Genomic DNA, 25997 nt, shown 5'->3' with positions numbered 1-25997 from the left:
TGTGCCGGGCTGTGTGACCCACTGACATCCCGGTGTGCCGGGCTGTGTGACCCGCTGAACATCCCGGTGTGCCGGGCTGTGTGACCCGCTGAGTGTCCCGGTGTGCCGGGCTGTGTGACCCGCTGAGGATCCCGGTGTGCCGGGCTGTGTGACCCGTGAGCATCCCGGTGTGCCGGGCTGTGTGACCCGCTGAAGATCGCGGTGTGCCGAGCTGTGTGACCCGCTGAGCATCCCGGTGTGCCGGGCTGTGTGACCCTCTGAGCATCCCAGTGTGCCGGGCTGTGTGACCCGCTGAGAGCCCGGTGTGCCGGGCTGTGTGACCCCTCTGTGCATCCCGGTGTGCCGGGCTGTGTGACCCGCTGAACATCCCGGTGTGCCGGGCTGTATGACCCCTCTGAGCGTCCCGGTGTGCCGGGCTGTGTGACCCGCTGAGTGTCCCGGTGTGCCGGGCTGTGAGCCCCGCTGAGCATCCCGGTGTGCCGGGCTGTGTGACCCGCTGAGGATCGCGGTGTGCCGGGCTGTGTGACCCGCTGAGTATTCCCGGTGTGCCGGGCTGTGTGACCCGCTGAACATCCCGGTGTGCCGGGCTGTGTGACCCGCTGAGTGTCCCGGTGTGCCGGGCTGTGTGACCCGCTGAGGATCTCGGTGTGCCGGGCTGTGTGACCCGCTGGGTATTCCCGGTGTGCCGGGCTGTGTCAGCCCCGCTGAGCATCCCGCTCTCTCTGTCTGACCCAGCCCAGCCCAGGGAGGGCTCCGGGCCGGCTGGGCTCTGTGAGTGCCAGCTCCCGCTGAGCTTTCGGGGTGGTCGAGCCCCCGATCCCCGCTCGGGCAGCCCAGTCCGGGCTCTCAGATCCCCCTAGCCCGAGGACCGAGCCGTGGCAGCTCCCCGTGCCCACCCGGCCATGCCGGCCCGGGGTCCCTCGGGGTGCCGCCGGCCGCTGCTGGCGCTGCTGGTGGCCCTGGGCTGGCTGCTGGCGCTGCAGCTGCTGCTGGACCTGCGGGCTCTGGGGCTGCTGTGCGGGGCGCTGGCCGTGCTGGGGGGCTGGCTGGGCCCCCCGGCGCTGGGTCCCCGCGGCCGCCGCCTGCGGCTGGAGCGCTTCGTCGGCTCCCTGCGCGCCCCGGCCCGCTGCGCTGCGGACGAGCGGCGGCTGCAGGAGGAGATCGCCAGCACGGTCCGCAAGGTGGTGCGGGATTTCGTGGCCTCCTGGTACCGCACGGTGAGCAGAGAGCCGGCCTTCGAGGCCGAGGTGGAGAGGGCCATGCTGGGGCTGGCGGCGGAGCTGCGGCGGAGGATGAGGCGGGTGGACCGGCGAGCCCTGGCCCGGCGGCTGCTCCTGCTCTGCGGGCAGCACCTCCAGAGCTTCCAGCGGGCGCGGGACGCCCTGAGGGCTGACCCCGAGGGCGGCCAGACGCTGTGGAGGGAGTACAGCCGGCTGGCAGGGCCGCACCCCGCTCTGCTGAGCCCCGCGGCCGAGGTGGGCTGTGCCCGGGCAGCAGTGGATGCGCTGCTGCGGGCGCTGGTGCCGCCGCCGCACCTGGAGACGCGGACAGGACGTTTCGTGGTGGTGGAGCTGGTGGCCTGCAACGTGCTGCTGCCGGCCGTCAGGAAGATGTCTGATCCCGACTGGATCAACCTGCTGCTGATCGGGGCGTTCTCCAAGAAGCCCCGCGGTGGGAAGCCCCACCCTGCGCCCCCAGTGCCGGATTCCTTGCCTTTCCCGGCACAGACAGACGCAGCTCCCGCCAGGCTACCCCCGTCCCCGAGGGCTGCCGAGGGGCTCAGGAGAGAGGCAGGGGCTGTTGGACAGGAGGGAGAGGAGGTGAGCAGGTCATGCCATGCAGAGGAATCATTCCTGCGCCCCCAAGCCCTGGGATCCCTCTTCCCCTGTGAGGGTTTGGAGCTGGAATCCCCCGCACCTGACATGGGGCAGGAGGTGGAGCTGCTGGCTCCTTCCCCTGCTGGAGAGCTCCTTGATGAGCCTCTCCAGGACCCTTCTGTGCCAGAGGGAGCACCTGCTGTGGAGGATGGCACAGGGGCCCTGGACCACGGCCCTGGCCCCAGCTCGGATGCTAGCCTGCTTCCCAGCTCTGCTTTGAGCTCCTGCCCTGACATCCAGATCGAGCCAGCGGTTGAGAAGGAGGAGGAAAGCCCAGCTATCCCCAGGAGGTTCTCCTCACAAAGACCCTCCAGCCTGGGGAGAGATCTGGGGGCAGCAGACGGCCCAGCACAGTTTCCCCCAGAGCCTGGGCAGGGCCTGCCCCTGCTCTCATCCTCCCCGACAGCTTCCATGAGCACGTTCAGCTTCGAGCCCCTGAGCAGCCCCGACGGGCCGGTCGTCATCCAGAACCTGCGGATCACCGGGACCATCACTGCCCGGGAGCACAGCGGCACCGGCTTCCACCCCTACACCCTGTACACCGTCAAGGTAAGGGCTCCCCGGGCACTCACCCCTGCCCTGGGCAGCTGAGGACTTGCTCTGTGTGTGTGTCCACAGTAGATTTGTCTGGTAGTGGGGAAATACCAGGCACTGTGCCTGTTTGGGATTCCTGTGGGGCTGGTTGAATCCTTCGCTGCTTTTCTTCCATCATGATTGGTTCCTTCCTCTTCAGGGAAGGGTTGACATGAGGAATTGCTGGTGGGGCTTGGGGATTGAGGGGCAACACAAGGATGTGTCAGGATGATGCCTTTGCCTTCCTCCTCAGTATGAGACAGCCCTGGAGGGCGAGGCGGCGGGCAGCCTGCAGCAAGTGGCTTATCACACCGTCAACCGCCGCTACCGCGAGTTCCTCAACCTCCAGACCCGGCTGGAGGAGAAGCCGGAGCTCCGCAAGTTCCTGAAAAGTCAGTGCCTGCAGCAGCTCTTTCTCCCTCTTGTCCCATTCCCTGCTCCTCTGCTCCCAGGGCTGCCTGCCCTGCTTGTGCAGCTCTGGATGCTGGGCTGTGTCTCCTGCCCACATCCTCCAGTGTTCTGTGCAGAGCTGGCTGGAGGAATGATTTATCTCTTCTGGAAGTAAATTCTAGTGTTTCAAAGAACTCCTCGTCCCATTCCACAACTTTGCAGTTTTGCACCATAACAGTGGAGAGAAACACTGGTGTCACCTTTTGCTGATGGCAGGCAGTGTGTGGGGATAGCCTTAATAATTAGAACATTATGGTTTTAATAAAGACTAAAATCTGTATTTAGATTCTAAAATTTTAATTTTTAATCTTGATTTTTTTTAAATTTTAAGATCTAAAAGTCTTTTAAATTAGTTACTGTGATTTTGCAGTTTTCTCAACCTTTCCTGTGGGTTTGTTTTCTTTGTAGACATCAAAGGACCAAAGAAACTGTTCCCTGATCTGCCATTTGGAAACATGGACAGCGATAAAGTGGAAGCCAGGAAAAGTCTGCTGGAATCTTTCCTGAAGGTGAGATGTTAGTGTGCCCCTGTGAGCTAAAAGCAGAGCTCAGGACAGCTTTGTGCAGACAGTGGAGCACACCACGTCTCTTCCATGTTCCATGATCAGGTCGGGAGCTTGACTTTGAAATGACCTAAATCTGCATCTGTCCTTGCAGCAATTGTGTGCAGTGCCTGAGATTGCAAACAGCGAGGAGGTGCAGGAATTCCTGGCCCTCAACACTGACGCCAGGATTGCCTTTGTTAAGAAGCCCTTTGTTGTCTCCAGGATAGACAAGGTGAGGAAATGGGGAGCTGCTTACCCGAGCCCTTTCCAGCTGCCCCCAGAGATGCTTCCTAGGCTTCAGCATCTCCTGGGAGCCAAAACCCTTTCTTTAGAGCTGGGCTCAGCTTGCCCAGAAACCCATAAAGCTACAGAGGGTCAGAGTTTGTGTTAAAGAACCTATTTAATAGAAAATCCAGTGCAAGTCTCAAAACTCCTGATATATGTAAGTAACAAGGATCAATCCACTAATTAAAGGCAGTGCTGGCTTTGCAGATTGTTGTCAATGCCATCGTGGACACCTTGAAGACAGCGTTCCCCAGGTCAGAGCCCCAGAGCCCCACGGAGGATCTGAGTGAGTCAGAAGTGGATGGGAAATCCCAGACAGACGGGAAGAAAAGCAAGTAAGGGCTCCCTCAGCTTTGCAGAACAAGGAATTCATGCATAAACTGAGCCCATGGTGGGGAAAAACTGACTTGGTGATTTCTGTGTTGGGAGTAAATTCTGTGTTGGGTAGTAAATTCTATCATACTCTAGCTGAATTACTTCCTCCTTCCCTTGCTGAACACAACTGTTTGAGCTCCACTTTATCTAAAGGGTTTCCCAGGAGCACTCAGGTTTCCACAGAAGGTTTCTTCCTAAAGGAGCTCTGATGTGCTGCCATTTGCCAGAAGAGATGCTAATGCTCCTGAGGACTTGCTTTTTAACCTTAAATATATACAGAGAGTGATTGCAAAATCCAGCTCTAAATTATCTACCTGAAAGTTCCCTCCTGCCTCTCCCTTGTGTTCCAACATGGCCTTGCCCAGAAAACATTTAAATAGCTATTTATGAGTAATATTTAAGATTGTTTCATGTGTGTTCCTCACCAAATGTTTGTGCTGCTGACAGTTCCCAGTTTCATTGTGATTGTCTCATCAGTGGTTCTTCCCTCACCAAGGAAGGGAAGATTCCTGCACAAGTATGGCTTTTTCTTTGCAAAAAGTGATGTTTTGCTGGAAAAAGCTGCTTTGGACAGAAAGACAAATTCAAAAAGTATAAGTTTGGAACCATTTTGGATGAAAAGGTCATTCCTTAATGATAAACAGGCTATTTTATAATTTGTCCCAAAATCCCAATGTCCTTTCATATCCTTCTTTTTGTCAGTGTTTATAATTGGATTTCACAATCCTGCTGAGTGTATTTCATCTCAGAGGCTTTTCTGAGCACTTCCTGTGTGTGCTGCAGTGCTCACACCTTGCTGACATCTGCCTACATCTCCCTGTCAGCTTCTGTGCAAAGCTCCTTGTGGAATGCTGGACAACCTTGGCTCAGCTCAGGTGTACATGAGGAAAAGTGCTTTAATGCTTTTGCTGTGTGGTTTCACTGCCATCTCTTAGTTATCCTGGAGGAAAATGATTTTTTTGAACTGCTTCAGGTCTAATCAGGTTTCTTAGCTTGGATGTGGACAGCAGTAGCAGGCCATGGGGCTTGGCTGATGCTGGAAAACTCATGACTCGCAGCTTGCAGAGAAAACTGACTGTGCCATGGCTCTGCTTTTCAGGTCCAGGCTGAGGTTCTCATCCAGTAAAATCACTCCAGTGCTGAGTGGGAGTGAAGCTCATGACAGGATCGTGTACTCCATCAGGGAGGGCAATGCTGTAAGTTCAGATCCTCTTGTAATCATTTCACAGCCCCAGTCACTGCCCTGGTTGGGAATAATCAACATCCACCAGGGCTGTGGCTGCTGCAGCCTTGTTGCCACATGCCAGCTCTTGGCAGAAGGACAATAAGCAGCCCTGGTTGTGCTGTTGACTACACCTGGGTGCAAACCAGGAGGTGGGAGGTTGTTTAGGCACTGCAGACCCCAGGCTCTGTGGCACTAACACACTTTTGTAGGTCTCTGGCACCCTGTCGCTGGCTGCTATGGAATCCTTCATCCAGAAGCAGGAGAAGCTGCTGGAAGCAGTCCCCAGCAAAGCTCCTGAAGGCCAGGGAGGCAGAGAAGCCAAAGAAATCTCTGTGCAGGAAGAAATGGATGGGCTGAGCACAGCGGAGCAGGGAGCACATCCAGACACTGACTCTGGTGAGCTCTGCCCCTCTCTCAGTGCTTGAATTTCTCCCCCTCGGTACCACAGCAGCTCCAACATCTGCAGGTTCAGCTTGAAAAGTCTTCAGAACCTGCTCTCCTGCCTGTTGCATTGTGAAAGAACAGAAAGCAGATTAGGTTTTCCAGTGCTGTTTGGTGATTGCTCTGGGCATTGTTGCTGGTGGGAGCAAATTGGATTTTGGCTCAGTTGTGTCACTGCAGATTTGTTCACCTTGGTGTGCTCAGCACAGTCACTGCACAAAGAAATTTCTTAAGGACATGCTGCTTAGACTGGCAATGTTCTAAAATCAAGCTCTTACAAACGAAAAATGGGCCAAATTACAGTTTCCTGGTAGTTTCCAGTCAGCCTTCATATGTCCATACACTATAAAAGGCCCTTGTGAGATTAGGTTCAGATAGATTTGATGGGAGGAGCACAAATGTAATCTCAGTTCAAGGAATGATGTTCCTTTTCTGCTTCTAGAACCCTCCTCTGAAGCACAGGGCTGCCGCAGAACAGTTACAAGATTATCCTGAACACTTGCAAAAATATGTTCTCCAGTCCTTTTCTTGGAATTAGCTGAGCTGCATCTACTGGAACTTCCCAAAAAACTTCTCTCCAGTGGTTCAAGTTTGGCAAGCTCTGACTGAAAGCACGTGTTTGTGACAGGCTAGGCCTGGTGTTCTGAAACCCAGCCTGTGCTACCAGCTTTGCCTGTAATCTTGGAACACATGGCCACAGTTCTGGGGAAGCAGGACTGGAGCTGGAAGCCAGGGTTCTGCACAGAGCAGTCCAAGTTAGCTGAACTCTGAGGGAAATGGAATGTCAGTGATCTCAAATGCTTGCAGGTCTGGGATGCTTCAGGCTGGGCTGGCAGGGTGAGGAGAACAAATGTCTGGATAAAGAGGCAAACCCATGTCCCTATCTGCTCATGGAGTGACTTCTGGGAAGGGGTTGGCCAGCAGCTCTCTGAGGAAGAGGATTTGGATGCTGTGGGAATAAACAGCTTGCTGAGGATGCTTGCTCCCTGTGTGAGGTTGTGGGGAAGCTGAACAGCCTGCTCCAGACCCTGCACTGGGAAGTCAAGTCTCAGAGGACAAAGCAAATGGGCAGTAACTTATGCATGGCCCAGAGCAAGAGGTTCCAAGTGCTCTGTCTTTTCAAAGTGAAATCCTGGAATTAATTAGTCCAGCTTTTAGGAAGAGGAAGAGCAGAGGGGGAGAGGTGTGAGGTCCGGAATCCCTCCTCCCTTTATTTCCAGTAGTAAATTGTGAGTGTAAATTGTCTCTGTAGACAGAGAGGTTGGAAGATGAGGCATGAGGGGAGCCAAATTAGGAAAAGCTGCTGCACAGGATCTCACCTGAAAACAGAGCCAAGGCAGCAGCCTCAGGTCGGGGCGGTGGCCTGGGAGTGGCAGTCTGGGGCAGTTTTGTGGCACATCAGTGAGCTTGTCCAGCACAACACCTCAGGGCCAAACAGCACGGAAGTAATTCCTCAGCGAGTAGAAACTGCTTTAGCTGAAGGCTCTGACATCCTCCTGAGGATCAGAGGGAGGTTTGGTGTCCCAGGTCTGTGACAGCAGAGATATTTGGGTAGGTGTGTGGGTTTGTGTTTTAACTGGTACATCTGGTTTATCCAGATGTGTTTTATCCCCCTTCCTGCCGAGCCTGGGATCTGCCACACGATGGCAGCCCGCAGCCACCAACAGAGCCTCGTGCCTGGAAAACTGCTGGAAGGAGGGAAAGGAATGGGGAGGACCAAGAGGTGCTCAGCTGTGCACCTCTTCCTGGCCACAGTCACCACCTGCTTTGCCACCGTGGCCATCCCTGAGCGTGGACTGGGGTTTGATAATCCCAAAGAAGGAACTGAGCCTTTGGTGCAGCCCTTGGTGGGAGGCTGGGGCTGCCCAGATGAGGTGGAAATCAGAGTGGGGAGGGCAGGTCCCAGGCTGGCTGGGCTGCAGCAGGTCATCTGTGTGTGGACAAAGGGCCAGCTGGGGAGAAAAGAAAGAGTTTGGGATGATGCTTTTCACCAGATTTGCACTGAAGTGGTTTCTTTATCTGCCCCTCCTCTTCCTCCTGGCAGACTCCGAGACAGCTTTGGCTGACCTGGCCCTGGACGTGCTTCGTCTGGTGCTGGTGGATCACTGGAGCTGGCTGTGCACGGAGAACATCCAGAAGGTCTTCAACCTGCTCTTTGGGACCCTTGTTCAAAGGTAAGGCCAGAGTGAGCAACCTGGCTGCTCTGTGAGGGACATTCCCTTTGGAATCAGAGTTGGAAGTGGAGCTCGTGCCTGAATGCAGAAAAATGCTGTGTGTGTGCATCAGCCAGCAAGGTTCTGTAAAGCAGGTGCTCCACAAATGTGGAGAAACCCCTTGGAGATCTGCACCAGGAGCTGTTTTCTCCATGAGCAGTGGTGCAGCTCTAATGGGCAGCCTCCTGTCCTTTGATATCAGGGAAAGGGAAGATCCAGCCCTGGGAGTGGGAGTTCTGGCTCATGTGAGGGCAGCAGTGCCCAGCTCTGGGGCTCTCTAAGTTGGATCAGCCTCTTGTTCTGTTGCTGCCCAGGGCTTCAGCTTGTTCCTTCTGCAAAAGCAGAATAAACAGGCCCAGGGAACAGCGACTTGTCCTTGACAGCTCGGAGTGTGGTCTCTGCTCTCACTGCTGCACCCCTCTGCTCTGCCTGTGCCTGTGCCTGGGGCAGGGACCCACACATGGAGTAGGGACAGGCTTCCTTTCCAGCTGGGATGGACTTGCCAAGCTTTCCTGGGGCCAGGGCCTCTGGGTGGTAAGGCTCAAGGCCAAGACACACAAACAGAGAATTCCTGTTTTTTGGTGTAGGTTGGTGACTATCACTAGCTGAGGATGTGGTTTTTTAGAGCACAAGGAAAGCCTTCCCTGGAGGGCTTGGGAGAGTCTTGCAGCAGTGCTTTTCCCACTCCTGCGCCCTTTCTTCTCCTGCAGGTATCCAAAGCCAGCATCAGAATGTGCAGGGCAGCTCATTATAACCCAGCTGGTAACCTGAGCTGCCCTCAGCAGAGATTGCCAAAGTGCTTTGAGGTCAGGGACTGCTGTCCTTCAGTCCTGGTCTGTTCCTGCAGTGGCAGGAGGTGGGGGCTGCTCCCACTTCTCCAGAATGGGCTCTGGCCTCTTGGGAACAAGCTGCAACCCAATCTGTGTGTGTAAGCACAGACGTATGAGAGCTTCAACAGGCACATCATCACCTCCTAATAAGCTGTGGCCTGCTCACCCAGGGAGCCTGCAGCACCCACACGTGGAGAATTTGGGATACACACTGCACATCCTGGTGCTGGAAGGTGGAGGAGCTCCCAGAGTTCTGCTGGTGGGTTAGAGTGAGGAGGAATGTGTTTGTAGCTGCTCCACTTGAATAGGTCAGAGTGAACCCACATGTGCTGCAGGCAGAGCTCTGACTGGGGGTGATATGGGGAAGCCCTGGGACTTCTTGGTGTCCCCATCAGTTCAGGGTGCAACAGCAACCTCGTGAACAAACCCTGTGTCCGTGCTGAAATCCACATGTTGAGGCTGGCTCTGCTCTTGTTCTGGGACAATTAGGAATCCCAGGGGACAGAGCTGCAAAATGGGGATTGACCCGTCACCAAGAGGATGGTGTTGCTGCAGAGAACATTTTCCTCCCATTTCTGCTGCCTGATCTCTCCACAGTGGAAGAGATCTGGGAATGGGAAGCCTTCCTGCTGTTTGCCATTCACCCTGTCCCTGAGACTTGTACTTATTCCTGGCCCAGGTGGTCAATGTTGTCCTAAGCAGACCAGAAGGTCTCCAGCTCAGACCTGCCTGTCTGGGGACACAGCGTGGATTGGTGACATTTCTCATCTGTTTAAGTATTTACAACTTGATCGCTGCTCAGCCAGACCTGGCACTGCCATTCTGGCTGGTCATGTGTCTGGGGACCCTTTACAGGTGGGGAAAGTACCAGAAACTCTGCTGGGAGCATCTGCTATTCAAGGAATTGATGCTCCTGCCTCTGAGAGCAGGCAGACAAACATGGGACAGCAGATGGATTTGAGTCGTGTCTTCAACCATTGCTGGTCACAAAGTATGAGTGGGCATCATCCCTTCCAGAGATTAGATCCTTCCCTGTTCCTGCCAGTGGCTGGGTGAGGTGGTAGGGGATGAAAAGGAGGTGTCCTGGCAGTGTTTGGAGGGGTTGCTGCTGGGTGCCCCTCTGCCAGCTTGTATTTGGAGAGCAGGTGCTGCTCCTGCTGCCTTCTTGCAGCTGCCAGATGTTGATTCCGCTCTGGCATGAGACACTGGGTGCAGAGTGATAGAAATGACCACAAACTAACAAAACTCACACCAAGAACAAGATCCAGCTTCTCCCAAGAGCCAGTCCCCCTCTTCTTGGAGGACTTTCTGCCCTGGGCTGGCAGTGCCATCAGGTGATTGCCGTGAGCACACTGTTCCTGATGGTGGGGCCTCCCGACCTGCTCCATTCCCTGTTCTCTGCAAGGAGCATCCCACCCCACTCCTCCTTCCCCCTCTCCCGAGCCGGGCTAGCTGGAGCCAGGCACCATCCGTCTCCCGCTGTCAGTTCGGTGGCAGTGGGAGAGGAAGGCTCCATGACCGAAAAAGGGATTGTTGAGTCAAGGACGGCCGCGGGTGCGAGCGCGGGTCCGCGCTGCGCCCGTCCCGTTATGTAACAGGGAGTGATCCTTTTTTGGAGCTGAAAGGAGAGGCGGATGGGAGTGGGAATGACCCCGGGACGGGGATTGCTTCCAGCAGCCTCTCTGCCTGTAAACAAAGCCGTGGCCCCGCTCCGCCTCTGTCCGGCTCCGCTGCCCTCCCGCCGGCAGGATCATCTCCTCTTCCCCTGGGAGCTGCAGAGGAACCTGCTGGCACAGGGCAGGAGGTGCGGCTATTCTGGGCCCCGGTGCTCAGTGCAACAGCCGAGAGGCATTTGGAGAATCTGGGCGCTTTTTAGAGCCTTGTGAGTCAATGAGGTGTTAAAAATACGCCGTGCTGTGACCCCACACCCACAGTGGCCACAGGTCTGGGGTCTGCCACTGCCCTGCAGAGCTAGGGACAGGGTGGCAGTCACCACCTCCGCTTTCCAGAGGGGAGCCCCAGCACCCCAAGGATGGACCTGGGAGTATTTGAGGGGCAGATCCTGGTCTGTAAGCTTTTGCTGGCTCCTGGGAGTATCTGAGGGGCAGATCCTGGTCTGTAAGCTTTTGCTGGCTCCTGGGAGTATTTGAGGGGCAGATCCTGGTCTGTAAGCTTTTGCTGGCTCCTGGGAGTATTTGGGGGGCAGATCCTGGTCTGTAAGCTTTTGCTGGCTCCTGGGAGTATTTGAGGGGCAGATCCTGGTCTGTAAGCTTTTGCTGGCTCCTTCCCATGCAGCACAAGAGAAAGCCGTGGCCACAAAGCACTGAGTGGGGGGGAAGGTGTCTCAGCACACCCCGGCTGTCTGTGCCCTGGAACCCTGAGCAGGACTGGGCACAGGGTCTGGGCCACGCTCAGAAGTGCCTGTCCCTGAAAGGAGCATGTGGAACTACTCAGGCAGCTTTGCTGGTGTCCTGTTCCACTGAGCACGAGTTAAAATAAACGCAAATCATCCATGCGTTACCCACAAGCTCAGCACTGCGTGGCTTGCTGTTTGCTTTGAGTCATTCCCATGCTCCTCCATGTCTCCTCATCCCTTGGCCAAGCTGGAAAATTTGAGGAGGTGATATTATTCCAGTCTGTGTCAGCTGTAGGTGGAGGCAGGGATGCTTTGAGACTGGTTGCAGGTGACTATCATGCTTTTGAGAACTGTTTCTTGCAAGTTCATGCTGTCACCTTGGTGTTGGGCTCTGCTGGCGTGTTGCTGTCAGGCTGAGTGTCACAGGCACTTGTAAGTCAAGGAGGTCTGGAGCTTCAGAGAGCTGCTGCCTGCGTGCTTTGTTCTGATTTTCTCTTCGGTTTGCTTTGATCTCTGTGCCAGCAGAACTGGCACAAAGACCCTTGGCAGCCACCTTGATCCTCTTGACTGGAAAGTGCCACCAGCAGAGTGATGCCTGACCCTCTTCAGTGTCCCTGAGTAAACCTGGAGCAGCCAAGCAGCCCTGGGCTGGCAGTGCTGGGAGCACAGTGCCCATGGGCAGGGAGTTCTGCCAGCCTTGGAGCCCTGGAGGGGCCGTGTCTGGCAGCTGAGACAGTGCTCCCACTTCCCTTTGGCTTCCTGGCTGGCAGGTACCACTCCAGCCTCAGGCAGAAATGCAATATCAATGCAGCTGGGGCATCTGAAGCCACTGATTCTCCTGATTTGTTACCTGGGAAGTGGATTTGGGCATGTTTGATGAGGATCTTTGCAGCTGCACACGGAGGGGCTGTGCTGGCAGGCCCAGGTATGTGGCAGCAAAGTCCCTGTCCCTAAAAACAAGCCTAAAAGCAGCACCAAGGTTGGGAATTAGGGGAACCAACCTCATGGCATCTTACTCCTCATTTCTGGATTTGGCTGTTTGTGTTGTAGCCGTGTGGAGCAGCAGGAACTGCAGCCTGTGGTATGTCAGTAAAAGTGATTTCAGGACTCTGTGTGTCTTCGTGTGTATATGTAAAGTAAATAAAATCAGCTTGGAAATGGGCCTCGATTCAGTTGTCTCCAAGCACCTGGAAATTTTGGATCTGGCTTTGAATCTCTGTCCCAAACAAAATTTTTTCCCCTCTTCTAGAAGCAGCATTCTTCCAAAAACAGCCACTAGAATGAAGCCAGCACTCCATGCTTTGATAATAATTGCAACATTATTCTAACTCTGATTCTGTTTCAACAGTTACACGTGCCAGCTTTCTTCCTGCATTTAAAAAAGCTCAACAACTTCCTATTTCAAACAGAACAAAGAAGAAAAGGATTGAATGGAAGTAATGTCTCCCTGTTGGTTTTAGTTTTCTGTGGTTTTAGAAGGGTTAATAGTGGATTTATGTATTTTGATTCTGAAGTGGGCTAATGAAGCAATTGTTCCAAGCAGGGCCTGGCTGAGACAGCCTGGCCTCTCCCTGGGGCACCACAGAGAGCTTAATTGGTTCGATAAATACTTGAAGAAGATGTTATCAAAAGCCAGGATGCTTTGTGAAAAATCAAGGAGGTTTGGGGACGATTATTTTAATCACATACCTTTCTCCCCCTTCCCTGAGCCCCAAGGCATCTCAGGAAGATCTCAGTTGGGAAAAGCAATGGTTAACTCCCTGCAGGGTGAAGCCATTGGAGTCCTGTGAGTTTCCATGATTTCTTCTTGCGGGAGGTGTGTTTTGAGGGAACAACACATAAAATGGCACAGAAATCCCAGCACCAAGGGGTGGTTTCTTCCCTGCAGGGATGAATGATTTCTTTTCCTCCCTCTCTGCCCCACAGTAGGATGTCCTGCACACCCACATCTCCAGGGTTTGGCAGGGTCAGGCAGGTAGGAAAATCCCTCTGCCCAGGATGTCCCCAGCTGGGTCCAGAACAGATTGCTTGCAACTCTAAACATTCAGCAGGGGAAGAACATAGCAAGAAGGAGAATTTACTTTGTGCAGAGGTTTAAAAGACCTCAGGATGCTTTGTGATCTTTCATTTATGGAGAGTTTTTCCTTTTCTTCCCTGTTTCCTTCCTCAGCACTTGGTTTACCCATGCCCTGGAGAAGTGTGAGGTTGCTTTGAAGGTGCTGAGCTGAGCGTGCTGCACATGTTTCTGCTGTGTGGAGAAGGTGGATTTAGGCCCAGATAGCAGATGCTGAAAGCTGAGCCTCAGAGCCAAAACTCTCCATTTGTGTTTTTCAGTTCTTGCTGTGCCCACTGCAGCTGTTGCTTCATTTTTACAAGGTTTCCTCAGAAAGGTTTTGCAGTCAAAGCACTGAAATGTTCCTCCTCTTGAGCCCTTGAGTTAAGGATACTCTTGTGCATTATCTAAGGAGGCATTTGGGGAACAAGAACTGGTAAGGCAAGGATGGTCTGGTGATTTAAGCACCAGACTTTCTTCAATTCAGAGTCATGCTTGAATGCCTCATGTTTTCCAGATGTTGCTTTTTTTTCTTCAATCCTTTTCACTGCCTTGGTCCCAGAGGCCTTTTTTGAGCTCTGGATGTCCACACTGTATTCCTGAGGGCAGGAGGGCCATGTTCTGGGGTGGGCAGCAGTCAGTGTTGAGCTGGACATGCTAGTTCATGTATATTTGTAGAGCTGTTTGTATTTATACAGCTAAAGCAGAGAGACTTTCTCCTCTTTGTCATCTTCTAGCCTGGCCTTCACTTTGTGTTCATCTAAATCCTTAAAATCCCTGGGTTTGAGGAAATCACAATTGCTATTGCTTCAGATTTCAATTACAGTCAGCATATTTAACTTGACTGTTCCTCAGCTGAAGTGATCTCAGTTCTTATCCTCACCTGGATGGCCAAAACGAGCAGAGCTTTACCCACTTCTGGCAGGTGGGTGCAAATCTGGGGAGTATTACATCTCTTTCTTCATTCTTAGTACATCTTCAGTGTCCAGACTAAGCAAATCCAACCTGTCCAGGATTTATTTGCTGAGCTGAGCTCTCTGAATAGTCCAGTTAAGTGAGTGGATCCAGCCAGGTAAGACCAAGCCCATTTACCTGTTCCTGACTCAGCCTGCCTTTCCTCCCTCCTAGCCCCCCTTGTTGCATGTAGGAGCCCCAGGAAGGCCAAGGTTTGCACCCCCCAGCCCTTATTTCTCGTTCCCAGGGCCTTCTTATCCTAATGGACCCCTTCAGCTGACCTTGGAGTTCCAGCTTAAACCGTGGCATTAATTTGGCTCTTTTTTAGCAGCCATTTCATCCCTCCACCAGCAGCTATTTCAAACAGAGGTGCCTTACAGCATGGGCAAGTTATGCCCCTCCAGATTATCTTCCAGGTCTCAGTAGCCTTTGCAGTCTGGCTCTTTGCATTGGGCACTATCAAAGCATTCTGAGCCCAGGAGGTCACTTTATCTATTTCTGAAGTGTAAGGAGATGGTTCTGTGATGGGTTTATTTTTTCTTTCTTATTAAGGCTATTTCTTTATGAAATAGCAGAATGAAAATAGTAACTCATCAGCCATCCAAAAATAAAAAAAAATTAAAAAGATAGGTCTATTTTTGTTTCTTGGTGGATTTATTTCTACCTGGGAGCAGTGTGTGTGCTTTCAGTGTGGCACATGAATCTCAAATGCTTAGACCTTTAATAGCACAAAAAATCATCTGTGACCTGCTGGTGAAGGTCAGCCTTGAACCAGCAGATATCTGGAGTTCCTGAGGTGTTAATCCTGATCCTAGTGCAACAAGTTTGCATGATGGAAAGGTCAATTTGCCATTTTCTGGGGTTTACTCAGGTAGGAATTTTCAATAAAGTTGGTGTGACTCTCTCTGTGTTGCAACTGCAGGCGTGGGAGTGGAGGGAGCATTCTTGGGCCAGCAGTTGGACTTGACTTTCCTTGTGGATCCCTTCCATTTCAGGATATTCTGTGATTCTGTTAACTTTCTTTGCTCCTCACAGTTTAAGTGCTGCTGGTGCAGCCTCTGTGTGTGTTGGAATGGAATGTGATTCCCCAAAATGGGTGTTGGTGGTTGAGAGGAGGGAAGAAAACTCTTCATGACAGGTCATTGTGTTCTGAGATTTTCTTTTGAAGCCTCAGCTTCAAATCCCAGAGTGGATTTAGAGCCACATGGACCAGTCTTGACAGTTCTCCTCTGTTAGAATCTGAAATGTGAAGAACTCTCAGAACTTGAGGCCTGTAAGGCAAAGCTTAGAATTAAACACAAGATTTGATTTGAGACCTTGGAAAAGGCTTCCAAACTGAGGTGCTAGAATGAGGATGTGGATTTATAGTTTAAAACAAAGACATGTTCAATTAATTAGAAGAAAGTGTAGAGTTTAAGATACAAAAATAAAAGTAGCTACAGAGGTAAACAAGGAGCTTAGAATGCAGTACTGTAGGTTTGTGTGTCATAACATGATTAGCTAAGTAAACTTGCACTGTAGCATGAGTGTATAAGATTAAATACTTAAAGATTGAGTCAAAAACATAAACATCCTTGTTAGCAGTGTTTTATTAGTCAATAGATCCTTAAAATGTCTTGTAACTGAGATCTTGTGACCTTCTGAACCATACAGTAAAGATGTGAGCCAAACTCACCCTTCCTGCCTGTGTAGAAGATAAGAAAAGAAACCACATCATCAAAAAATTCAGAAATCCTGTCTCTAACTCATTCAAAACTCCTTCAGAATCCCCTTTGGAATGGCTCCACACACTGACAGACTGGCAAAGGGAGCCCAGAGCAGAGGTGCTTTAGTCTGTTCCGTTTGCACCTGCCTTTGGTTTCTCCTTCTTTCTTGTCCCATTTCCTGTTTAGTTCCTTGACTTTTCCTTGTAAAGTTTGTGGGTTTGGGTGCTCCTTCCCTGGCTGAGCACCATGTAATGGGGCAAGTTGGCCTTTAATGGGAGCTTGTGTGGGGCTGGGCAAGACCCATGGAGCCATTCCCAGATCCTGCCCTCTGCTTCCCAAAGCTGCCAGCCCAAGGAAGGAAATCCATCCATGGTGTTTCACAACTGAGGGAACCCAGACCTGTAAGCACTCGCCTGCTCACAGTATGTGCACGTGTGGTCACGTTTAGAGGTGTTACTTGGGGACCTTGTTGCCTAATTCTGGTGGTTTTAGGGACATACGTGAGCTGGAAACAGGAGGTTGTTTGTGGGGCCTTCCAGCATTTGTCAGTTCTCAGCTTGCTCTTGAGCTGTCTGGAAACATGTGCTGTCCTCTGTAGGTTCAACTTTCTGTTCACGATTTGCTTGATTTTTTTTGCTATTTTAGGAATGTCTCTAAGAAAAAAAAAAGCTTGTTCTTTGCTTTCTGCAACCTTTTAAAGGCTGGAAAGTTATTGATTTTCACACGCATAAAGAAACTGTTGCTGTAATGAGTTTGGAGTCAATGTTCAGTCTTATCCCCCCTGGTGCAGGGTTCACTCTGCAGCTCTGTCCCCAAGTCTCTGAATTTCTGTTGCTTGTCAGATGTTTTCTCAGCTAGGAGAGCAGGTTGTGTAAGAAACCATGTTAATGAAAAAGCATGTTAATGAAAAACCGTGTTAATGAAAACTCTTGCCCCTAGAGAAGTCACAGTTTAACACTTTAATTTGCTTGGGAATAGCTGGAGGGTTTACCGCGATCCAGAGTGTTAAAATCTGCTGATGGCTGGAGATTAAAACCCTTTTAATTGTATTTCCAACATGGCTTTTCCCAGGCAGGCCTGGGATGTGACATTTTGTCCTCTAAGTCAGGTGGAAGGTTTGCACCTCTGGCATTGTCCTGTAGCAGCATCTGTGCTCTGTGTCTGTGGCAACACTGAGCACGAAGGATGTGCTTCCCCATTTCCAGTGCCAGTCCTGGGAGCACTGGGAACATCCCCTGTGTCCCCTGCTCTGAGACATCCCAGGCCTTACTGATAGTAAAAGGGTTTTAAAATCATGGGGATTAAGGGTTAAAAGGAAAAATAAGCTTAGTAGGCCCTGGAAAAATGAACACCCTAAGCACATGGAGAACTTGTACTTGCTAGAACTGCACCTGTACATGGTAAATGATATAATTGTTAGATGTGATGATTGTTTAGTAATTAAATATAATTACTGTTTAATCATATGAATAATCATGAGAAACTGTGGTCAGGGACCTAAGAAAGATCCCGAGAAACTCATGTCAATGTATACAGTAGAATAATATAAGTTTAATAATTAATATGTAATTTATATAAGGATAGAATATAAAATACATTCAGCTCGAAAGCCATGTCAGAGTCAGATTTGGGTCTGTACCCCTGATCCCAGAGCTCTCAATAAAAGCACCTGCAGATAATCATATCCCATGATGATGTGTGTTCCTGAACGCTGACATTACCACTGCACTGAGGCTCCTTTTCAGGTTTTTTGATGTCCTTTGCTTTCCAGCTGGCGTTCCCTAGGTGTGCATCCCTCAAGAATGGCTGTTTGCACCTCATTTCCTGCTGCCAAAGGGATCCCCACATGATGCCAACCTGCTTCCTTTGCCCTTCTTACCTTTGAGTGTTGCTATTCCCAGTGCCCAGCTGTGTGGGGAAGGACACCCTTGGCCCGAGTGCCTCGCCCAGGAAGAATGCAGACAGTCTGGCAGAGCGCAGGTTAAATAAAGTTTGCCTTGGCAGGGCTCTTGGATGTACTCGGAGCTGCCGGGGCGTAGTGGTGACGGAATTGCAAGCACGAACAGCAGCTGCCAAGAGGAACGGGTCTCCTGGCCCTGCTGGCTGACTCCTGTCCTCTGGGAATCTTGAAGAACTGGCGAAATCACAAGCCTTTTCCCTTCCCCAGCGCCGTGCTGACACTCCCAGCTCTGCTCCAGAGCCTCCTGCCAGTGAGGCCAACAGCACCAGCAGTGCAGCTCCCCGAGTCCTGCTGAACCTATGGGATTTATCCACAGCCTCTCCTCATTCTGAGGGCACAGATTTTAGGCAGTGCAAGTTCTGACTGATGGCTGTAGCTTGTGCTGTGATGTGGGAAGTGATTTCACATCTGGGCAAGAGGGTCCATCCATATGTTGATTAGAAACTGTGCCTGGCCAGCCCTTGGGTGGTGGGGACACATCATCCAGTGCAGCTGCAAACGCCTCCGAGCCCTTCTGTGGTGCTGGATTTTGGGATTTGCAGGTGGTTTCTGGAGAAAGGGCACAGTCCTGCCCCAGAAGGAGGGACCATCAGCAGTTCTGTTGGATTCTGGATGGAAACAAAAAAATTCTTGGCTGTGAGGGTGGGGAGACCCTGGCACGGAGTATCTGGAGAAGCTGTGGCTGCCCCCTCCTTGGAAGTGTCCAAGGCCTGGTTGGATGGGGCTCGGAGCAGCTGTCCCTGCCCAGGCTGGAATGAGATGAGCTTTAAGGTCCCAAAATCAAACCTTTGGGGATTCTGTTATTTCATTGCTTGCCATCAGTGGATGGAGCAGGACTGGACAGCAGGGCAGCATGAGAGGGGAGTGAAGGATCAGGATATTCATGGCTTGTCATCCTTAGAGTGTGTTTTGGTCTCCAGGAAAGACATCCTTGCCTGTCTTGGTAGCAGAGGAACTGATGAGAGGAGCAGAGGAGGCCAGAACAGGGCTCATGTCCTTCCAGTCCTTCCTGGGTTGTTTGTAGTTAAACACCAGTTCTTCCAGCCCTCTCTCAGACTGTGCTTGGAGATAACTTGGGAGCTTCAGGCCAGTCTATCCCTGAGCTGGGCTTCCTTTAGTGACCAGTGATTCACTTGGCTCCTGTGATTAGCAGGGTGATGGGGCTTTTTATGGCCTTTGCTTGTCCTATTTGTCAATAACACAGGGAACATATCTCACTTTTGGTGCATGGAAAACTCAGTTAATTAAGACTTGTGGAAGTCTTAGGCGTACAGACATGAAAACTGCACATTAACAAACCCAAATTAGCTGATTTAACCCTCTTTGATGGGTGGAAATACCCCAGCTGGGTCCCAAGCTGGACATTTCCTGACCTTTCTCCCTCTCCCTGTTTCTGCAGGTGGCTGGAAGTGCAGATGATTACCCTGACCTGCACCCAGCGCTGGGTCCAGTACCTCCAGTTGCTCCAGGAATCCATCTGGCCTGGAGGAGTTTTACCAGCAGTGCCTAAAGCCCCCAGGACGGAGGAGCAGAAGAAGGCAACAGCAGAGCAGGCCCTGCAGAGCCTGATGGGGATCTTGCCCAGTGAGTGTGTCCCAGAGACTTGTCAGCTGCCCTTGGGATAGGAAAGCAGCTGGGGAACACTCCAGTGCACTGGAATCTCTGGAAATGTGGTTAAATACAGAGATGGAGGCTGCTCGTGCCAAGGCACTGGGAAACCTTCATGACCCTTGAGGTTTGATGGTTTCCTGCAAGCAAAACCCAGAGTTTTCCAGTTCTGGATAGTTTGTGTAAGGGTTTGGGAAGCAGCCCAGCTCGGAGGGAAGGGAAGGGATGTGAGTCTGGGCCGTTCCTCTATGTAGCCAGGCTGTGATTCAGTGCTCACAGTTCTGAGGCAGGGCTCAGGACAGCTCTGCTCCCACCTGCTGCCAGAGGGTTCCATGGTGAGGAAAGTCACCCTGCAAAGCCTGTGGCTTTTCACTGGACTGAAATCCCAAGCCCTGCTGCACTGGGTGTCCCTCTCTTGAAGTTTGACACGGGGACCTTTGGCATTAAAGCAGCTGCTGCCTAATCCGTGTGAGTGCAGTCTGAGCTTTTAACTCCTTGATGCAGTGTAAAGGGCCCTCACTGTCCTTTGGGAATGGAAAAGCACTGCTGGTATGTGCCCTTCTAGCCAGGAATGCTTTTCTGCACTCCCTCCTCTCCCAGCCCAGAGCACCATCATAAGCTTTGATCCAGCACCCACCAGGAGCAGACTGACCTGTGCAAACATGCACTTCCTAAAGCTTTGTCTCCAACACTTCCAGGCATGATCCAGGAAATCCTTGGGACCAGTAAGTGTCGGATGAGCTGGGCCCTGGTGCTGGAGTCACTGAGCCAGCCTGTGATAAACAGGTATGTGACCATGGTCTTTACCCTGGTGGCTCTGAGAGCTGTGCCCAGGGCTTTGCCACCCAACACATCCAGCTTATTATTCCAGAATTGCAATATCAGGGGGCACCTGCATGCCCAGGACCTCAGTCTGGCTGCAGATTATTGAGCCAGTCATGTTAGTTGTGTTGTTTGGCCTGCTAGTTAGTGGATGTCAGGGAAGTAAGGCAGGTCCTGGTTTAGTTTGGTTCTGGGGGAGCTGCAGGTCTGTGTAGGGGGTGTTTCTGTCTATTCCCAGTGCTGTGAGTCTGGAAAATGAGGGTTTGGTGATGGACAGCTGATTAATGAGGGTCAGACTGGACATCAGGAGATATTTCTTCACTGAAAGGGTTGTTAAACACTGAAAAGGGCTACCCAGGGTGGTGTTGGAGCCCCCATCTTCTGAGGTGTCCAGGGGACAACAGGGTGTGGCACTCAGTGCTCTGGTCTGGTTGACAAGGTGGAGATTGGGCACGGGTTGGATTCAATGATCTGAGAGGTCTTTTCTGCCTTCAGTGATCCTGTGATCCTGTTAAGCACGTTTTGTTCCAGAAGATGCATTGGTGTTTTCTGTGCTGCTCAGCAACTTCAACACCCACTGGTTTGGGGGAGGTGAAAAAAAGCTGAACCACCTCTGGAAACATTCCTCTGGGGACCCAGTATTGTTCCTCTCTCCCCTGGAGCATTGGAACACTCTTTCCTTGTGCTGAGCTTTGCCTCCCACGCCCTGACCAGCCTAAGCTTTGTCTTTTTTCCATTCCAGGCACCTGGTGTTTTGCCTCCTGGACATTCTGCTGGAGTTCTTGGTTCTGAAGGACTCCAGCAAGGAGCCTGAGGCTGCAGCTGCCACTCCGTGTGCCTGCAGTGGCCTGGACAAAGGTGTCCCAGCACTTTAACCAGGCCTGGTGCCCCAGCAGTGGAGGAGAGAAGAAGCCACAGGCATGGAGTGATTGGATTTTCAGCCTTTCCTGAACGTGCCTGGGAGCTTCCTGTAAGGAATTTCTCCAGCCAGTGCTGCTTCCAGACTTCTCTGTTTCAGCTGGGTGGTGGATCAAACCCAGTGTGAGGGGCTGGAGATGCTGTGCAGCATCTGTTCCATTGCTGACCTGATGGAGAGCCTGGAATGACCCAGCCTGGAGCCACAAACCCTTCTGAGCATCTCTAACATCTACAGCCAGAGAACAGAGATCTGCTTTTGTGGCGTCAGGGTCCACCTGGCACTGAGGGAGTTGGTGTGATGGGATCTTGTGATGAATGTTTCTGCAGGGGAGGTGAAGGCAGGTGCAGTGCTGTCCCTGCTGTCTGAGCAGCCTGCCCTGGGCCTGCCCTGCACCATCTGTGTCACCAGAAGGAAGATGGGGTGTAGAGATGTGGTCCTGAAGTTCAGCACCCACCTGCCCAAATACCTGCGAGGTGAGAGCAGGGCCCTCCCTTAGGGACAAAGATCAGCTGCTTCTCCCTGCACTGCTGCACTTCTCCATCAAACAGTGAGGTGCAGGCAGGCTGTGATCCTGGGAAAGAGACTCTGCTCAGGCTAGGAAGGAGTGGTGGCTTGGCTGGACTTTAGGACTCATTTATATTGTGTTTTCTGAGTCACCTTTTAGTCCCTGGGACAGTCACCTGGAAAGCAGAGGCTGAAAGAGCTGAGCCATGTGGGACACAATCAGCTCCCACATCCATGTGGTTGTCACAGGAAGCTCTGGAAGAGGAATGAGTCCCTTGAGCCCAGGGGGAGCCCTGGATGTGTGTGATGGACAGCCAGTGGGTTAGACCCCAGCAAAGGGCCTGGGAGCACTGCCTGAGCTCTGCTGTTCATGGCTGTGTCACTGGGCCTTGCTTTGCTGTGCCTGCTGCTGCAGCAGCTCCGTGCAGGAGCTGGGAAGCTGCTCAGGTCATGGAACATGGATTTGGAGCTGCTTCTCCAGGTTGTCCACGACTTGAGTGGCTTTGTGAGCCAGTCAGGATCCTGGGAGTGCTAAAGGACTCAGAGCATGCACCCACAGAGCACTTTGGTGCATTTTCTGGCAGAAACACGGGCTGAGCAGTGCTGCATGGGCTGGTGAAGGTGTTCTCTGCAAATCAAAGCAGGCTCCACACAGGGAACCCCATGCAGGATCACATGTGGTGTCCGTGCTGCTGTACCAGATGGTTTCATCTCTCTGAACCAGGCAATACCAGGCTGGAAGAGTCTGCCTGCAGTTTCTTGGAGCTGGATGCTCCATGGCATGTCTGGAGAGAAGGCAGTGTGACTCCAACACGCCCATCCTGCTCTTCCCAAAGGAGCTGCTCAATCATGGATACACAACAGTGTGAGCTGCTCTGTGCTTGTGTTGTGTGAAAATATAGGGAGGGATCATTTTGCTGCAAGCAAATAGATTTTTAGGGAGCTCTGAGGACACCCCAAGACCCTGCAGAACCCACTGTCATGAAGCAAATCAATTCTGCATCACCACTGGAGCCATTCTGAGCGGGGAGGCTCCAGAGATGGTAGATTGCCACCTGCTTGGAGAAGAAGGGAGGTGTTAAGTTGTTTAAGAGTAGATTAGGTGGAGAATGCTTTGGGATAATCCCAAATGGCCAAGCAGCAGTTTGGGAAGCAGGAGTCAGATAAATCCTGAAATATCTGCTCGGAGCAGCCGCTTCACCTTGTCTTTCACTTCCTCTGTTCCCCTCCTTTTCCTCCTGCTTCCATTTGCCACCCCAGCTGTCAGGAGGGGGACGAGGTGCCCTGAGCCAGAGGTGATGCAGCAGAGCCCTGTTGTGCCTGGTGGCTTCCCAGATGTTCCTGCTCTTGTTTGCTGTTGCTTTCCTAATGAGCTGTGTGGCTTTGGAGCTCCAGGACTGTGGTCTGTCATTGCTTAGGGATAATAGGAAGAGAATCATGGAGTGCAAATTATCCACTGCCAGCTCCAGGTCAGGGCAAAAGTCTGAAACAGTCCCTACACACCCTGGATGTGGCACTGGAAGGGTGAGCTGACACTTCTCCTTTGCCAGGAAGCCCAAATTCTCCCTGCTTTTAACCCCCATCTCTGAAATTGTGCAAATGACTGAATATTCAGTCCTCCAGATGGAAGTAATTTGTGATTACTGCCAGTGTGGGAGCTGGTGCTTTGCTGGGGTGCTGCAGCACTGATTTGGGGTTGTCCCAGCACCAAGGTTCAGATACAAAGAGATGGGACACAGAGAAGAGAAAGGAGATTTACTTCTGTGCACTCTCAAGGCAGCGTGGGAGTGGGGAACAGACCTAAGGAGTTTGAATTGCAAAATGGTGTTTTACTCTGCAGAACCCCTTTCTTGTCTCAGATATGAGGGCTTGGAGCCCTTTCTCATGCTCTCACTGGCTGGGCTTCAAATTCCCATCCTCTCCTTGGGAGATCTCAGTGCAGCCCTACAGCTGAGGTGAAGTGCCCAGGAGCAAAGAGCCCCTCTCTGCATCGTGTTCTTAAGGAGTAAAACAAATCCCATAAAAAGCTTAGCTTTTTTCTACTCTCAATTCTTTGCCTCACTGTGATGTTGGGATTAAATTGAGCACAATGGTGGCAGATAGAAACTTCTGCATTCAGGTGGGCTGAAAGTTTATTTCCATTGGACTAAGACTAGAAAAACTGCTCTGGTAAAACAAACAAAGTTTACAAAAAAACTTAAGCTCGCTCAGTGTGTCATATTCCCAGCAAGCTCCTTTTTTTTCTGGAGGAATTTGTAGAAGGAATTTGCAGAAGGCTCCAGCCACCTCTCTAAAGGGTGGGTGGTGAGAGCAGGCAGATTTGATGTCAATAGAGCTGCAGCCTTGTGTCACGTTAGGTCAAGAGCAGCACCTGCCTCAGGTGGGTGCTCAGCTCTCCCCCTCCACGTCCTGCAGCCGTGTGTGATCTGCCCCCAGCCCACACTTGCTGATTTTGTAAAGTGTTCCCCTTCCCACTGCCTTGGTTTCCCACAGCTGACTGGGAGCTTCCTGGAAGCAGGGATTGCTCCTGTGTATGACTGAGTGTAGAGCTGCAAGGCACCACTCTAAGCTAAAGAACTGTTTAACTGTGATTTTAGGGGAAGAAAAAGTCCCACCATGCACTGACCCCCTGTCCTATTTCCTGTACTCAACCCTTTGTAGCAGCTATTTGTGGAGCTGTTGGAGTCTGTGTGGAATTCTGCTGTCTGGAAAACGTGTTTAATTGTTAATTGGGGAGCAAACCTTCACTCCCATGTACTTGTGTGCAATAATACTTTATTTCAAACTTACTTCTCTGTCAGAGTTTAAAATCTGCCTGTGGTCTCTAAGGTAGAGAAGGACAAGTGGGGAGGAGGCTGGGTGTGAGTGGGAAGGGGGGGAGGTGTCTCCCAGGTGTCACAAAATGCATCAGCAGGGCAGGGGCAGTGGGGCTGGGACAAGTTTTCCCTCCTGGCACACAGTGGGACTGCTCAGACACGGGAAAAACCAAAGTCCTTAAAGCTTGGCCAGGAATCAGGACAATTTCCCACCCATCAGCATCGCTGAATTTGTGTTCCCTGACACAAACTCCTTGATTTAGGCTCTCCAGGGAGTCTAAAACCAGGGAAGCAATGTGGATTATTTGCCTTTCTTCTGGCAAAGAGGGAAAACTCCACTGGAAGCAGGGATTGTGCAGACCCATCTCCACATCCCTTGGGCAGTGCTGCTTAGGAAGCTTTCCTTGCTGTCAGTGCTGGACTAGGAAAGCTGCTAAGCTGTAAGGAAATAGGGAATGTCTGAAAATGAGGAATTCCATATGAAATTTGTAATACTATGTCAAAGAAAAACAAAAAAAAAGGAGGAAATAAGAAAAACCTGATACAATGAAGGCTTGGGTCATGTATTTTTGTGGATTAGCTGTGCCACAAAGGAGCCTGTGCACCCTAAGAACTCCATTCCCTGCAAGCCAGTGAACATTTGTACAGCACATGATGTGGGATCATGGCTAAAGCCAAGTTCCCTGGGATAATATCCACCCCGGGGCAGATTGGGCCATTTCCAGTGTCAACAGCCAGAGGATTAAGCATTTATCTCTGCAGAGCAGGATAATTAATACCAGATCAAACTCGGGGCTGCCTTGGAGCCGAGTCTGTGCCCGAGCGTGGTTTCACCGCAGCCGTGGGCAGTGGGAGGATGTTCTGGGGGCTGCAGGATGCAGCCATTGCCTCGGGATCCTGGAATGGCACTGGGATGCCACCAGGCTTCCCAAATGAAGCTGAGGGTCAGCTCTTCCGTCGTGGCCTCGTCAGGTGGGTGTTAATTTTTCACCCTTATCAGGAAGACTGTTCCGTCCAGCCAAAAGTTGGAGGAATGAAATCCGGGGGCTGTGATTTGCCATCTTCTGGGTTTAAATGGAAAATCCAGGTTTTGGCACTTCTGGCTTTGTTGAAATAAATGAATTCCATTATCCTGGCCACACTCCAGGTCAGGTAATTATATTCTTCCTACCTTAATGCCACTGCAGCCCCTGTCTCCACTGGATATGCTATGCTCTTTAATTCCTGTCTGGAACTTGCTTATTATGTTACAAAGTTGGGTTTTTTTCCCCCTCTCAGTAGAATTTGTGCACAGAGCACCAGCCAGGCCCCAGCACAGTGCTGGGCTGCTAAAACAAGGCATTTAGACATTTATTTGACTGTGCTTGGTGTTCTCCTGGAGCATCTCTCCGGGTTGTAAGGCTGTGGAGCTGGGAAGGTGGGTAACGTGGAAGATGAGAGAACTTGTTACAGCCCTGGTTAATTCAGTGCCTGCTGGAAACCTGT

At 51.7% G+C, this 25997-nt stretch overlaps 1 protein-coding gene across 2 annotated transcripts; it reads left to right on the top strand.

Moving 5' to 3' along the window:
- The first annotated feature begins 753 nt into the window (after positions 1-753).
- Positions 754-24485, top strand: SNX19 (sorting nexin 19). 2 transcript variants are annotated; one of them, XM_002192987.5, is made up of 11 exons: positions 754-2426; positions 2704-2842; positions 3309-3409; positions 3558-3677; positions 3938-4065; positions 5205-5301; positions 5540-5726; positions 7816-7945; positions 19243-19427; positions 20150-20237; positions 21016-24485. In XM_002192987.5, the coding sequence occupies exons 1-11, from the start codon at positions 903-905 to the stop codon at positions 21146-21148; spliced, it is 2832 nt and encodes a 943-aa protein (XP_002193023.5). In that variant the 5' UTR covers positions 754-902; the 3' UTR covers positions 21149-24485. The 2 variants fall into 2 exon arrangements, with proteins under 2 accessions (XP_002193023.5, XP_072774221.1); XM_072918120.1 differs by lacking the exons at positions 5540-5726; positions 20150-20237; positions 21016-24485 and having other exon boundaries at positions 19243-19402.
- The last annotated feature ends 1512 nt before the right edge of the window (positions 24486-25997 follow it).

Source organism: Taeniopygia guttata, chromosome 24, assembly GCF_048771995.1.
Source record: "Taeniopygia guttata chromosome 24, bTaeGut7.mat, whole genome shotgun sequence".
NCBI lineage: Eukaryota > Metazoa > Chordata > Aves > Passeriformes > Estrildidae > Taeniopygia > Taeniopygia guttata.
The sequence above is the reverse complement of the archived record's forward strand: the minus strand, read 5'-3'. Positions and strand labels throughout refer to the sequence as shown.